Below are 13,447 nucleotides of genomic sequence, written 5' to 3'. Positions count from 1 at the left end.
TTGGGTAGGAGGTCATGCAAGTGCCATGACCACAGCCAGCCCTGGTCAAACAGGGGACTGCCCAACACTTCAGGCTGGATGCCAATGGGGCATGGAGGTAGGTCAGGGCTCATCTGGCCAAATGAGACACAAACAGGAAGGGTATCAGCCATGTGGCACCCCTGCTATCATCATGGCTTACTGCCCACAAATTGCATTCATATCCATCATTTCTTGAAGCTTCACATTTAATGCCTCTGAGGGGACTGATTTTCCTGCCCAGACTTTTGACACATAGCAGCTGAGTGCATTTACCAAACCCAGCCACAGGCAATAGGCCCGGGGCCCAGTCGTACCTGAGTGAGCCTGAGGTGTGGTCCCCGGAGGCGAGGTCCTCATCGTTGGGCACCCCCAGGTCCCCTCTTTCCCGGGGCAGGGGCTTCTTCTTTTTAGTCCTTAGGGGCTTCTCTGTAGAGGACAGATGAACTCAGGCATGGCTCTGCGACTTTAGACAAGTGACAACTTCTTGCAACCTCACGCCAACCCAGCCTGACGTTTTTGAGCATGTTGTGTGGGCCAAATGTGTGCTTGGTACCTTATGCTATTACAGCCACTCAACTAATGAGGAAACTGAGGCCCGGGAAGGTGACGTACTCTCCCAAGCCTGCACAAGCCAGTAAGTGGCAGAGCCGTGGCTTGAGCTGCAGTCTGCTAGGTTCCCACTGGGTTTCCACTCCACTCAGCTGACTGGAAGACTTAACGAAGCAGCAAGCAACTGAAAACGCAGCACCAGTGTGATAGCTTTTGTTTTAACAGATCTCTGTGTTCTCATACCACCTTTTGAGTCGCTCTCCCATTACCAGGCTAAAACATCCTGTGATGTCACTGAAGTTGTCGCTGGCAGGGGTGGGAGGAGGGCTTATTATCCCCACTTGGCAGATGGAAAAATGGAGTCAGTAAGGAGACACGGCCAGTGAACACCAGACCTAGGAACTGGAATTATCCAATGCTAGAGAGCAAGCGGGCCTGCGGGGTGGCCTAGCCAAGCCTGCTCACTTACAGACAAGGTCACAAAAGCCCAGAGAGGCTAGGCACAATGCCTAAAGCCACACAGCGAGTGAGCAGCCAGTGTGGAACTAGAACCCACATCTCTCAGCCCAGAGCGCTTCCCGCTGCAGCGCAAGCATCTGCGACTCACCCAGCAGCCCACGCTTAGCGGGGAACAGTCTGCTTTCAGCGAGGGGCACTCGGGCCAAGGCTGCCAGCTCGGAGATGAAGTTCTGTTCAGCTTCCTGAAATGCAAGCAGAGAGGAGCATTCAGCTGGACCTCCCTCTGCCTTCCGGACTTCTCTAAATCCCTCTCCCCTTGGTGAAGTCTGACACTCGAGGCTGGCCACCATGTCCCCAACGTGGAGGAGAATTTTCTAAGATACATCCCAGAGAGGAGAGGAGCAGGAGGACGCACTGACATCTACCAGCTCCTGCTGCGTAACTGTGGGTCCTCACTCACACCGGCCATCGGTCTTCAGTTGACAGAGTACACTGAGGTCAGAGGGCCTCAGTGACCTGCCCGGAGCAGGTGCAGCAGAATAGGATGGGACCCGCTTCTGCCCGACTCCACCGGCTGGGCTCTTAACTGCCAACACCGTGGTGTAAACAGACACACCAGAGTTCCATGACGCATTACCTGTGTGACCCTGGATAGCAACTTAACCCGTGTGTGCCTCAGTTTGTCTATCTGTAATGGGGACAGTAGCAGTCACCTCTTTTGTTGGAAAGTGTGTAAAGCTCTCAGCTCATGACTGTCTATCATAGACCCTCAGTAAGTACCTATCGGCACCACTGCTGGATTGTTATCATTGTACTCTGCGATTGCCATCGCCAGTGGAGAACACTCAGAAAGAGCCAACACTCTGCGAGATGCTTCCATTCTGGAAGATTTGAGTTTTTTAAAGGCAGCCACTTTGCTTAGCCACACTTTATACTCTCACCTTACATCTCACTGTAGAACCTCACACAGATGGGATTTTCTGTGATGAAATATGCACCTTCTATCATGAGAGCTGAGCTTCCTGTTTGCTGTAAATAAAGTGTAAACTTTAGCTACCGCCAACACTGCCTGAGTGACACAGAGGTCACCATTACACCGGAAGCCTCCTGGTGGCCATGCACACACAGGGAACTGCCCAATTCTCTGTCAGGTCCATAGATGAGGCCTGACCAGCTGCTCAGGGCCTGGCCCTGCTTGGGGTGCTGCAGCCACTGGAGGGATCCACACAGGCCACACCTGCCCTCCAGGGGCTCAGGGTCCCAAGGTGAGGCTGACGCACCCTTAGCAGCTGAGACTTGGCGGGTCAACGATGCCACAGACAGGGAAGTGCAGGGACCAAGGAGTCCCCTCACAACAGTCCCCATGGCTGACCCACGGTCACAGGCTGGCTTTTGCTAGTTCTGCTCCTCTGTCAACCACTGCTTTTTGAAGGCCCAGTTCTGTAACTTGTACCTGCAGCTGGGTCTCCAGCTGGGCTTCCAGAAGGTCCATGACTCCTGCCTGCTGTTGCTGGGCGTGCAGACGCATCTGCTGGTGCACCGGGAACTGGGCCAGGAACCTCTTCTGCTGGGACAGCATCCTGCGGGGAGGAAGGCAGGCAGGCAGGGAGGCAGGTAAGCAGGAAGGGAGGGAGGAAGGGAGGAAGGAAGGAAGGAAGGAGAAGGGAGGGAGGGAAGGAGGGACAAGGAAGGCAGGGAGGCCGCTGACCCCTGGGAGCCCCAAGAGGGGCCTGGCCATCAGGGGCACCATTCACAGTAGCTCCAGCTCCAGTCCCCGCAGGCAGCTGCCTCTCCAGCAAAGCGGACGCCCTTTACAACATGGAAGTTTACAGAGTCCTGCCCACAGTTTCCATGTGATCTTTGGAGGAGCTTCATGACACCAGCAGCAGAGTAGAAAAGCCAGGGGGAAGAAGCCCAGAGAGGTGGGGGCCTCCCTGAGGACACACATCTGTGAGGTGGCTGAGCAGAAGGTGGCATCTTCTCATGAGAAAACAGTCTTACCCCCAGGGAGGGGCATTCTTCTAAAAGGAGCAGAGGCCTACCCGCTACCCATCCCTGATTTTAAATCTCAGAATTGCCCTGGCCCCTCCCTTGTAAAATGAGAAGCTTCTTGGGATGCAGCCTCTGGGAAATCCCAAATATGGCAGGCAGCCCTGTTACTCTCAGAGAGGGGGACAGAGCTGGAGCAGAGGCCAGGTCCCTGAGCCCCAGGGCCCACCCACCTCTCTGGATGCCCTCAGTTCCTCAGCAAACAGGAACATCCAAATCCAGCCACCCTGTTTCCATTATTACTCCCTGCCTGCCTGCTTCCCTCCCATCTTTTAGGGCAGATTTTCTAAAAGGGTTCAAATTTCCAGACCTGAAGGCAGGGCCACCTTTAGCATGGACAGGCAGCTGTGCGTGTGGAGTGCCCGGAGGTGTGAAAATGCCACCCTGCTTCTACCTCATGCTCTTCTGTCTGCCAGTAACACCTTTCATCTCTGTGTTTTTGCCCAGCAAATTCCTGTGCATCCTACAAGACCCCGTCATCCATCCCTCCACCCCTCCCTCCTTCCCTCCTTCCCTCCATCCATCCATGCACTCATTCATACATTAAAGTATTTCTGGCCTGTCAAGTGCTGTGCTGGGTTCTGAGACACAGGTGTGAACAGAGACTCACAGTCCCTGTCCTCATGGAGCTCTAGTTTGAGTGGCAGGAAGGGGGGTGGACAGTAAACAAATCACTCATGTGGCACAGCTGAGGCCAGTGCTCCAGGGTGCAGCCTCTCTCACACCTTCAAGGAGGCCGAGTTCCACTAGAAACCGTGCCTATGGACATGAACAGACATTCTTAAAAAAAAAAAAGACACACAAATGGCCAAGAAGCACGTGAAAAATCGCTGAGCATCACCCATCATCAGAGGAATGCAAATTAAAGCCACAAGGAGAGATCATTTTACCCCAGTTAGAATGGCTATCGCTAAAAAAACTATAACACGGTGAGGATGTGGAGAAAAGGGAACACTTAGCACCACTGGTGGGAATGTACATCAGTGCAGCCTGTATGGAAAATAGCATGATTTCTCAGGGAACTAAAAATAGAATGACCATTTGATCCAGCAATCCCACTACTGGGTATCTACCCAAAGGAAAATAAATCAATATATCAGAAAGATACCTGCTCTCGTGTGTTTACTGCATTATTCACAATGGCAAAGATATGGAATCAACTGAAGTGTCCATCAGTGGAGGACTGGATAAGGAAAATGTGGTCCATATACGTAATGGAATACTACTCAGCCATAAAAAAGAATGAAATCATGTGTTTTGCAGCAACGTGGATGGAACTGGAGGCCATTTTCTTAAGTGAAACAACTCAGAAACAGAAAGATCTCATGTTTTCAGTTATGAGTGGGAGCTCAATAATGTGTGCACATGGACGCAGCAAGTGGAGTGATGGCCGGGTATGGTGGCTCACACCTGTAATCCCAGCACTGGGAGGCCAAGGCGAGTGGATCACCTGAGGTCAGGAGTTTGAGACCAGCCTGGCCAACACAGCAAAACCCCATCTCTACTAAAAATGCAAAAAAAAAAAAAAAATTAGCTGGGTGTGGTGGTGGGCACCTGTAATCTCAGCCACTCGGGAGACTGAGGCAAAAGAATTGCTTGAACCTGGGAGGCGGAGGTTGCAGTGAGCTGAGAGCGCACCACTGCATTCCAGTCTGGGCAATAGAGCAAGACTCCATCTCAAAAAAAAAAAAAAAAGAGTGGAAGGATGGACAACAGAGACTCAGAAGGGTGGCGAGACAATGGGAGGGGAGTGGATGATGAGAAATTAATGGGTAAAACATACACTATTTGGGTGGTGGTTACAATAAAAGGCTCAGACTTCACCATTATTCAATATAGCTATGTCCCAAAATTGTACTTGCACTCCTTCAAAAAAAATAAAAAGAAAAGAAACTGCCTCTCTGAATTCAAGGAGGTGCGGCTGGGAGGAAAGGGTGTCAACAGCCATATATAAGTTGTGAGTCACAGATGGCCTCATGTACCCCCTCTCCCAACACTGGGCTTCCTTTTCCTCTTCCATAAAGCAGGTTGGCCCAGGTGGCTGCTGAGGCTCCTTCTCTTGGATCACCTGGGCCAAAGTGAAGCCCTTGGACCACATCTATCAGAATCCCTTGGTGGGGAAGGGTGCGGCTAAAATTCAGATTCTTGGGCTCCCCTCACACTTTCTAAGCCCAAGTCTCCAAGTGTGGGCCCAGAACCTGCAAGTTTAGCAGGAAAGCTGAGTGATGCTTCTGCGCCCCACATCTGAGGACTTGCCGGACCGTAGTTTGCTGGGAGCCTGGAAAGTCAGGGCAAGTTCAGTCTGTGCAAATCCTGCAGCAGGGTGTTTCCTGACAGCTGTTACTGAGCCTCCTAAGAACAGCCCGGTCGGCTGGCCCCTTCCCTCAGGCCTTGTGAGGCCCAGAGAAGCCAGGAGAGCCAAGCCTGCCTTCTGACCTCCAGCATGGCGGGATAGGAAGTCTGCATGGCTTGGGCTGTTACATTTGCACTCATTGTGATGGTCACAGTTACAAGAAGCAGCCACCTCTTCCTTACTTCCCTGTCCTCTCACTGTGCTTCTGCGGGTCACCTCCCAGGTAAACAACCTGCCCCCAAATCCTCGCCAAGGTCTGCTTCTGAGAATGCCCCAAGTACGAGAAGGGAGGCACATGTCCGGGCTGCGAATGCCACTTAAACCTGGAATGAAGCTGCCACCACACTTTGACCTGCTCATTCATTTGTGCCAGGTGCCATTCCAGGTGCTGCGTGGAGGGCAGAGACCAGGACAGAGGCAGTGGGTGAGGGAGGCTGATAGCGCACAAGTCCACGGGCAATGCACACGATGGCACCTGCTGACGGCGCCACAGACAGACATGTGAAGGGGTAGAGGACGTCCCTACATGGGACCTCAGTTGGGACCTCACCTCTGGTGGACCGCCTGGGAGGTCTCATGAGCACCACCTGCCGTCCTGCTGCCCAATGAAGGGTTGCTGAGTTCTTGCTTTTTCCGCAGCTTGTAATTTTCCATCCTCTCACCTAGACCATTTAACACAAGACAATCAGGGGCTCTGTCTGGAAGGTCGACTGTGCCAGGGCTGGGGCAGATGCCGGGGTGCAGGGTGAGCGGGACACACCAGCTCTCAAACAGTGTGTCATTCCACCAACACAGGGACAGGGCGTTGTGTGTGCCAACAACACGGCTTCCATCACGGACCAGGCACCGCAGAAGGAAACTATCTACGATGCGCCCTGTCCACCTGCTTCACCTCCAGCTTTCTTGTATCAGGAGAAAGGGGGGCTGACTAAGAAAAAGTCCACACTGAGAGGGCACCACAAAGAACTCAAAAGCCACACTGTAAAGGAAAAGCGATTGGCCAGGCGGAGTGAGGGCACAGTGCTGAAGTGGGTGCCCTCCAGGGAGTTAGGAAGTCTGGGCTCTGAAGTCATGCTCCGTATCTTGGAACTCCTTCTTGTTTGCAGATTAAGCTGCTCAGAAAACTCTTGACTTTTAAAAGCTTTAAAAGTAAAGTGAGGCGGGGTGAGGTGGCTCACACGTGTAATCCTAGCACTTTGGGAAGCCGAGATGGGTGGATCACCTGAAGTCAGGAGTTCGAGACCAGCCTGGCCAATATGGTGAAACCCTGTCTCTACTAAAAGTACAAACATTAGCCAGGCGTAGTGACATGTGTCTGTAATCGCAGTTACTTGGGAGGCTGAGGTAGGAGAACTGCTGGAACAAAGGAGGCAGAGGTTGCAGTGAGCCGAGATCATGCCACTGCACTCCAGTCTGGGCGATAGAGCGAGACTCAGTCTCAAAAAAAAAAAAAAAAAAAAAAAGGAAAGTGATGAGGCTGCCTGAGACAGGCATGGTTTAGACCTGGTCATCCCAGTATAATTATTAATAATGCCCCTGGTTTGGACAGGCAACTAACTATAAGACTACCTCTTCAAGGTACCTCTCAGCTGAAAACCCAACTCAAGTATCGGTGGCCATGGCAGGAGGCCCATCACACTTAACTAGCTGGGTGAGCTTGCTGGCACTTACAGGGAGATTTAACCTGGATGGCCTCTGGGACATAGTATGTATGACTCTTAAATAAAACAGATTACTAAATAAGGAAAAAGGAGTTGATGTGGCTTAAGTTAAGCTATATTGTTTCAATGTGTTTACTGTGAAATCCCTGCATTAGAGCTGGGGTATCAGGAAGCAGGAAATAAGAGCTGAGAGGATGGATGGGGGCTGGGGCGCGGCAGTCTCCAACCCTAGTCCCACAGATGGGGAAACCAAGGCCTACCGAGGGAAAGAGACATGCCCCAGTTCTGGAATGTTCTGCAGCAGCAAGCAATGTCTGTCTCCTGCTAAATGAGCCCAGCTCTTCCTTTGGAAAACCTGGCAGATCTCTGGGCACATGCCAAGATTTTATTTGAATCTAGGCCTCAAATTCCTCAGGAGAAGGGGCAGACAGAGGTGGCCTCTGGGCTCAGCTGAGAGGAGAAACACTCAGGGAAGCCTCTCCCGGGATCGATTCCAACTCCGGTCCTTGGACATGCCAGGCAAAGCCCATCAGAGAAGAGGAATTCCACCTGCTCGGAAGCTCTGGATTCAGGGGAGGGTGTTATAAGAAGTGGCATTTATGAAACTGGCTTCCAACCATCCTTACCTGTATGTTCCCGGAACTGGGGATACTGTCCTTTCCATCACCCCAGGATGGCCTTTTACAAGAACCCATGCGGGAAAATCCTTGGGGTCTCGAACACCCCCTGGGCCACTGGGCTCATGGTCACTGTGGTAGCTTTAACTAAGTAGGCCTCCATCTCTTTGACCACCAGGAAGCTCACAGACAAAATCACTGAATGTCTAATTAGGATTTGCAGGCAGATGTCCTAGATCAGGGGTCCCCAACCCTGGGCCACAGACTGGTACTGGTCCCTGGACTGTTAGAAACCCAGCCACACAGCAGCACGTGAGTGACAGATGAGTGAGCGAAGCTTCATCTGTATTTACAGCTGCTCCCCATCGCTCACATTACCGCCCGAGCTCCACCTCCTGTCACATCAGCAGCGGCATTAGAGTCTCATAGGAGCATGAACCCTATTTCAAACTGCACCTGCGAGGGATCTAGGCTGTGTGCTCCTTATGAGAATATAATGCCTGATGATGTGCCACTGTCTCCCATAACCCCCAGATGGGATTGTCTAGCTGCAGGAAAACAAGCTCAGGGCTCCCACTGATTCTGCATTATGGTGAGTTATATAATTATTTTACTGTATATTCCAATGTAATAATAATAGAAAGTGCACAATGGATGTCATGTGCTTGAGTCATTCCGAAATCACTTCCCCTTCACCCTGGTCTGTGGAAAAATAGTCTTCCATGAAACCAGTCCCTGGTGCTGAAAAGGCTGGGGACTGCTGTCCTAGATAAGCCCTGGCCCTGACTCCATCTCAGTATCCTATCCTTGTCCTGAGTGATCGACTTAAAACACTCCCATTGCACTGGATGTGTCCTCGTGCATATGGTTCTTTAAGTGCCTTTTGAAAAAGGCTTTTTGAGACAAAGCAGGGGATAAATAAATACATTAAAACATTGAAAGAATTAAATTCCCAAAAATAAAATTCACAACATCTGACATCCTGTTCTGCCCCAAACTAAAAGCACACGTTGCCAGCCTCTTCTGGGGCTTCCCCGAGGGGGGTCCCGTACCCTGCAGGGTCTTCAGGTGCTGCAGTTTTCTCTCCTCGTGGTCCTCCATGATCCTTCCGATATGCTGGTAATACGCCTGCACCAGGCGACTGACACCAGCGCTGGTCACGTAGACGCTCTCCGCTGCTGTCTCCATCAGTGTCCTCTGAGGGGAGAAAGGACGGGGACAGCAGAGAAGTCACACGTGGGAGCCACCCACGGCCCATCCAGTCCCTGCCTCCCCATGCCCTGGTTCAGATCTTCCGCCTGCTCACCAACCTGGATTGGTCAGGAAGCAGGCAGAGTGCACGGCTGGTTTAAGCTAGTCACGGGAATCCTATCTTCTTAGGTCAGGGATGTCTAGGGCTGGCTGTTTAATCTAGTTCTGGCCAATGAAATGTGATGTTAGGGAAAGTCTGCTAAGAGGCCTTCCCTTCTTTTTTTGAGATGGAGACTCACTCTGTTACCCAGGCTGGAGTGCAGTGGCACGATCTCGGCTCGCTGCAACCTCTGTCTCCCAGGTTCAAGTGATTTTCCTGCCTCAGCCTCCCAAGTAGCTGGGATTATAGGCACGCACCACCAGGCCTGGCTAATTTTTTGTATTTTTAGTAGAGATGGGGTTTTGCCATGTTGGCCAGGCTGGTCTCGAACTCCTGACCTCAGGTGATCCGCCCACCTCGGCCTCCCAAAGTGCCAAGGCCTTCCGTTTCTAAACATTAAGGTGGAGGATCAGCAGGTGAAAGACTGCTGTTCCCTCCTCCTGCCTGGAATGCAGGCCTGATGTCTGGAGTGACAGTGGCCATTTTAAGACTATGAAGCAACGAATTAACAGCAAGAATGCAGGGTGAGAAAGAAAGAGCCTTGTCCTTGGTCACATCACAAAGCCACTGTGGCAGCACCTCCACATTTCTTGTGCTATGGGCTATTTCTTTGAGCCATATTACTTGCAGCTACATGCATTTCTACGTGATACATCTTCAGACCAAAGCAGAAAAGACAGGAGACCCTGAGACATCCCATCATTGGGGATGTGTTGGTTGTGCACTGACAATTATCATCCTTTTCCTCATAAGAGGTTGGGCAAAAACCAGAAAAGCTCCATTTCAATGAATATTTATTGGATGGTGCTAGGCTTTGGGTAAGAAAAAATGCCCACTTACTCTCACCGCAGCATCTGAGAAAGGTACCAGAGCACACAGGTGTGGAGCAGAGGCTGCGGAGGTGAGGAGACTGTACAGTCCGGGGTGGCCGCGCAGGTCTGAGCTGGTCTTCTAACTCCCGAGCCCCTGCTCGTCCCTTACTGCCAATGGCTCTTTCCTTCTCCTCTGCCCCATCTGCAAAGGGGGCTCCCACTCTACCCCTCCAAGGACCCGGGCTCCGGCTTTGCACTTCCTATCGGGAGCTCCCATCCTCTTTCCCCGAAGGTCAGCAAGCCCACCCACATCTTCACATCCTGTGTGCACCTGCCTTCCTGCCAGAGTAGAGTGGCGGACACCCCACTCTGCACCTACCTCTCCTCCCTTCCCCAGGCCCTCCATCCTTGGCCACCCCTTCTCTCCTCCTCCTCAGTTTCCTTCTGGCCAGTCTCCCGTACCCATAGGCACACACATTTGCACTAGTGTTCCAGGAAGCTTCTGAATACAGGTTGAATAAATGAGCATTCTTCTAGAAACTAAACTCAATGTTCTTGTTTTTTTGTTTTGTTTTGTTTTTTGTTTGTTTTTTAGACAGAATCCAGCTATATCACCCAGGCTGGAGTACAGTGGTGCGATCTTGGCTCACTGCAACCTCCGCCTCCTAGGTTCAAGCGATTCTCCTGCCTCAGCCTCCCCAGTAGCTGGGATTACAGGCTCACACCAGCACAGCTAGCTAATTTTTCTATTTTCAGTAGAGACATGTTTCACTGTGTTGGCCAGGCTGATCTCAAACTCCTGACCTCGTGATCTGGCAACCTCGGCCTCCCAAAGTGCTGGGATTACAGCCGTGAACCACCTCGCCTGGCCTCACTTCACTTTACTTTTTTGTAAGTGTGAAGTTGTGGTGGTACTGATTTTCCAATCTCAACTCAAAATCCCTCTGGAAACCTGAGGACAAAACACGACACCCTTATACCTTATTCCATTTCCATGCAGCGAGCATTTCCTATTAGGTAACATGTGGACACTTTCAGGGACAGGGTGACATTCCCAAGATCAGCAGCCAGGCACAGCCCTAATGTTTGGATAATCTGAGGCAGATGTGAGATTTAGAATAAGACAGGGTGTTGCAGAAATGTGGGTCCAGCCTCTTTGCTGCACAGACGCACAAAGTGACTCACTTTATGAGATGAAAGGAACCCCTTGGAAGGCTCCTGGAAGAGCTCCTGTGCTTCCCGATGCCAGGGCTGCCTACTGGGCACAGGGCTGCAACCTGCTGCTGTCTGCCAGTCACAGACACCCTTCCTGCAGTGGCCTGCAGCGAGCGAGGTGCTGTAAGGGACACCCCACCTCTCCTTACAGCTTGTAAGGGAGGCACTAGGCAGACGCAGCGTGTGTGCTGGTCATTCTCCTGCAGCCCCAGCGCTGCCACTCACTAGGTGGGAGGCTGGAATATATCCTTTGCCCAATCGTAGGCCTCTTTTTCCCAACAGGGAGAAAAGTGATCCTGACCAGGCAAGGATTGTGGGGAAAATCCAACAAGATGAGATTGGAAAAAGCACTTAATTAGACTTAAGTGCAACACTAATGTGACTTCTTACTGTTATCATTTTTATCACTATTGTTTATGATTATCGTCAATAGATAAGGAGTTAAACCACTGTCTACTCCAGCTGAACTGATTTTTCGCGGCATTGCTCAGCCGTCAGGATGAACTCCAGAGAGCTCCAGTGTCTCAGCAGAGGCGGCCAGGGGTGCGGAAAGCACACGTCTCTTTCTGAGAGAGGGACTTGGGTTCGGATCCTGGTTCTGCCACTGACCGGCTGTGTGGCTCTGGGTGAAACCACATCCCACTCAGTGCTGCTGTAAAGACAGAGCCCGTGCTAAGGATGATGCAATGCAGGGCCTAACAGCAGGAGGAGAACCTGTGACCTGCTGCGACTGATCCTCCCCTTCTGTGAGGGAGAAGATCCCATCTTATGGATGAGAAAAACAAGTCATGGAGAAGTCAGGTAAAGTCTACTAGGCCACAAGCTCCATGAAGGGTGTGGCAAGGAGCAGACCCAGGCATGGACCCTACCCTGATCCTTCTTGCCCTCGGTGTCCCCAGGGACAGAGATCAGTGCATACCTTGAAGTCATCCCTGTCCTTGTCCCGGCTCTTGGTGGCCGCATTCCGTGCGTGCACCAGCAGCGCCTGCCCAATGGCACACTCCATGTGCTGCTGCAGAAGCTGCCCCACCTCCTGGGCCTCAGCCAGGAGCCGCTGCTGGAGCTGCAGCCGCGTCTGCTGCGCCTCCTCCTCCAGCCGGCTGGCCTCCTCCAGCACGCGTGTCTCCTGGGAGGGAAAGTACTGGGAGTGCGGGCCAAGTGCGCCCCTCACAGAGAAGCTCTGGCCAGGACTGGGATGTGGGGTTGTTCCTGTTCAGGGCCCAGGGATTGGAAAAGGGATGGAGAAAGGGCAGAAAGGGCTTGCAAAAATCAATGGATGAGGTTAGGTGTCTGTTAGGTGTCTGTGTCCCCAGAAAAAGGGCATTTGGCCGGGCGCGGTGGCTCAAGCCTGTAATCCCAGCACTTTGGGAGGCCGAGGCAGGTGGATCACGAGGTCAGGAGATGGAGACTATCCTGGCTAACATGGTGAAACCCCGTCTCTACTAAAAATACAAAAAACTAGCAGGGCGTGGTGGCGGGAGCCTGTAGTCCCAGCTACTTGGGAGGCTGAGGCGGGAGAATGGCGTGAACCCAGGAGGCGGAGCTTGCAGTGAGCCGAGATCACACCACTGCACTCCAGCCTGGGAGACACAGCGAGACTCCGTCTCAAAAAAAAAAAAAAAAAAGAAAAAGAAAAAGGGCATTTATTGAGCACCAACTGTACGCCCAGTACCATCTATGACCCCTCACAAGATGGGGGGCCTTGCTCATCCTTCTAGAACATCATGAGACCTGAACACTAGCACTGAGGAGGACACAAAGGCTCGGAGAAGTTAAGCAACTTTCTAAAGTCACACAGCAGAGCCAGGTTTTGGAGCCAGATGTGAGTCTCTTAGGACATCACAGAAGCTGAGGCAGGGCACACAGGGCCCTGAGGACTGCCTTTATTTGTAGAAATAAGACAGAAAGAAGTCAGTGGGGCTGGAGAGAGGTCCGTGAGTCCTGCGTGCTCCTTGGAGCTCTCCTGGATAGAGCTAAAGAGACTGTGGGTTTGGGCCGCATTCGTGGGTCAAAGAGCAGCAGCTGCTCCCAGAGCTTGGGGGCTACATGCAGGAGGCCTGGAGTCAGCCTACCTGGGTGTCAATGCCAGCTCTACAACTTGCTAATTCTTTCTTTCGATCTGTCATCACACTTCAAAGAGACCACAGAGGCCTTCTCTACCACACCCCCAATGACAATTGCACCTGTCCGTACAGTTTTTCCAGTATATTTCTCATTATATCAGTGATACTAAAAACTTTTGGTACATGGGTGGCCCTACGGGGGCTCCATTGTCTTCACTTGTTTTTTTTTTTTTTTTTTTTTTTGAGGCGGAGTCTCGCTCTGTCGCCCAGGCTGGAGTGCTGTGGCCGGATCTCAGC

General features: G+C 51.9%; 1 protein-coding gene across 3 annotated transcripts in view; it reads right to left on the bottom strand.

Moving 5' to 3' along the window:
• Window positions 1–13,447, bottom strand: part of EVC (EvC ciliary complex subunit 1) — a 97,601-nt gene that overhangs the window by 645 nt on the left and 83,509 nt on the right. For all 3 annotated transcript variants that reach the window (XM_050792090.1, XM_050792092.1, XM_050792091.1), the window contains 6 exons: window positions 12,007–12,213; window positions 8,762–8,906; window positions 5,982–6,093; window positions 2,483–2,609; window positions 1,178–1,271; window positions 336–447 (listed from right to left, as the gene is read on the bottom strand). In XM_050792090.1, the coding sequence (XP_050648047.1) occupies window positions 336–447; window positions 1,178–1,271; window positions 2,483–2,609; window positions 5,982–6,093; window positions 8,762–8,906; window positions 12,007–12,213 (797 nt within the window). The remainder of the gene's footprint in view (window positions 1–335; window positions 448–1,177; window positions 1,272–2,482; window positions 2,610–5,981; window positions 6,094–8,761; window positions 8,907–12,006; window positions 12,214–13,447) is intronic.

Source organism: Macaca thibetana, chromosome 5 (genome assembly GCF_024542745.1).
Source record: "Macaca thibetana thibetana isolate TM-01 chromosome 5, ASM2454274v1, whole genome shotgun sequence".
In the NCBI taxonomy this organism is placed as follows: domain Eukaryota; kingdom Metazoa; phylum Chordata; class Mammalia; order Primates; family Cercopithecidae; genus Macaca; species Macaca thibetana.
Note: the sequence above shows the minus strand (reverse complement) of the source record. Positions and strands in the feature narration are given on the sequence as shown.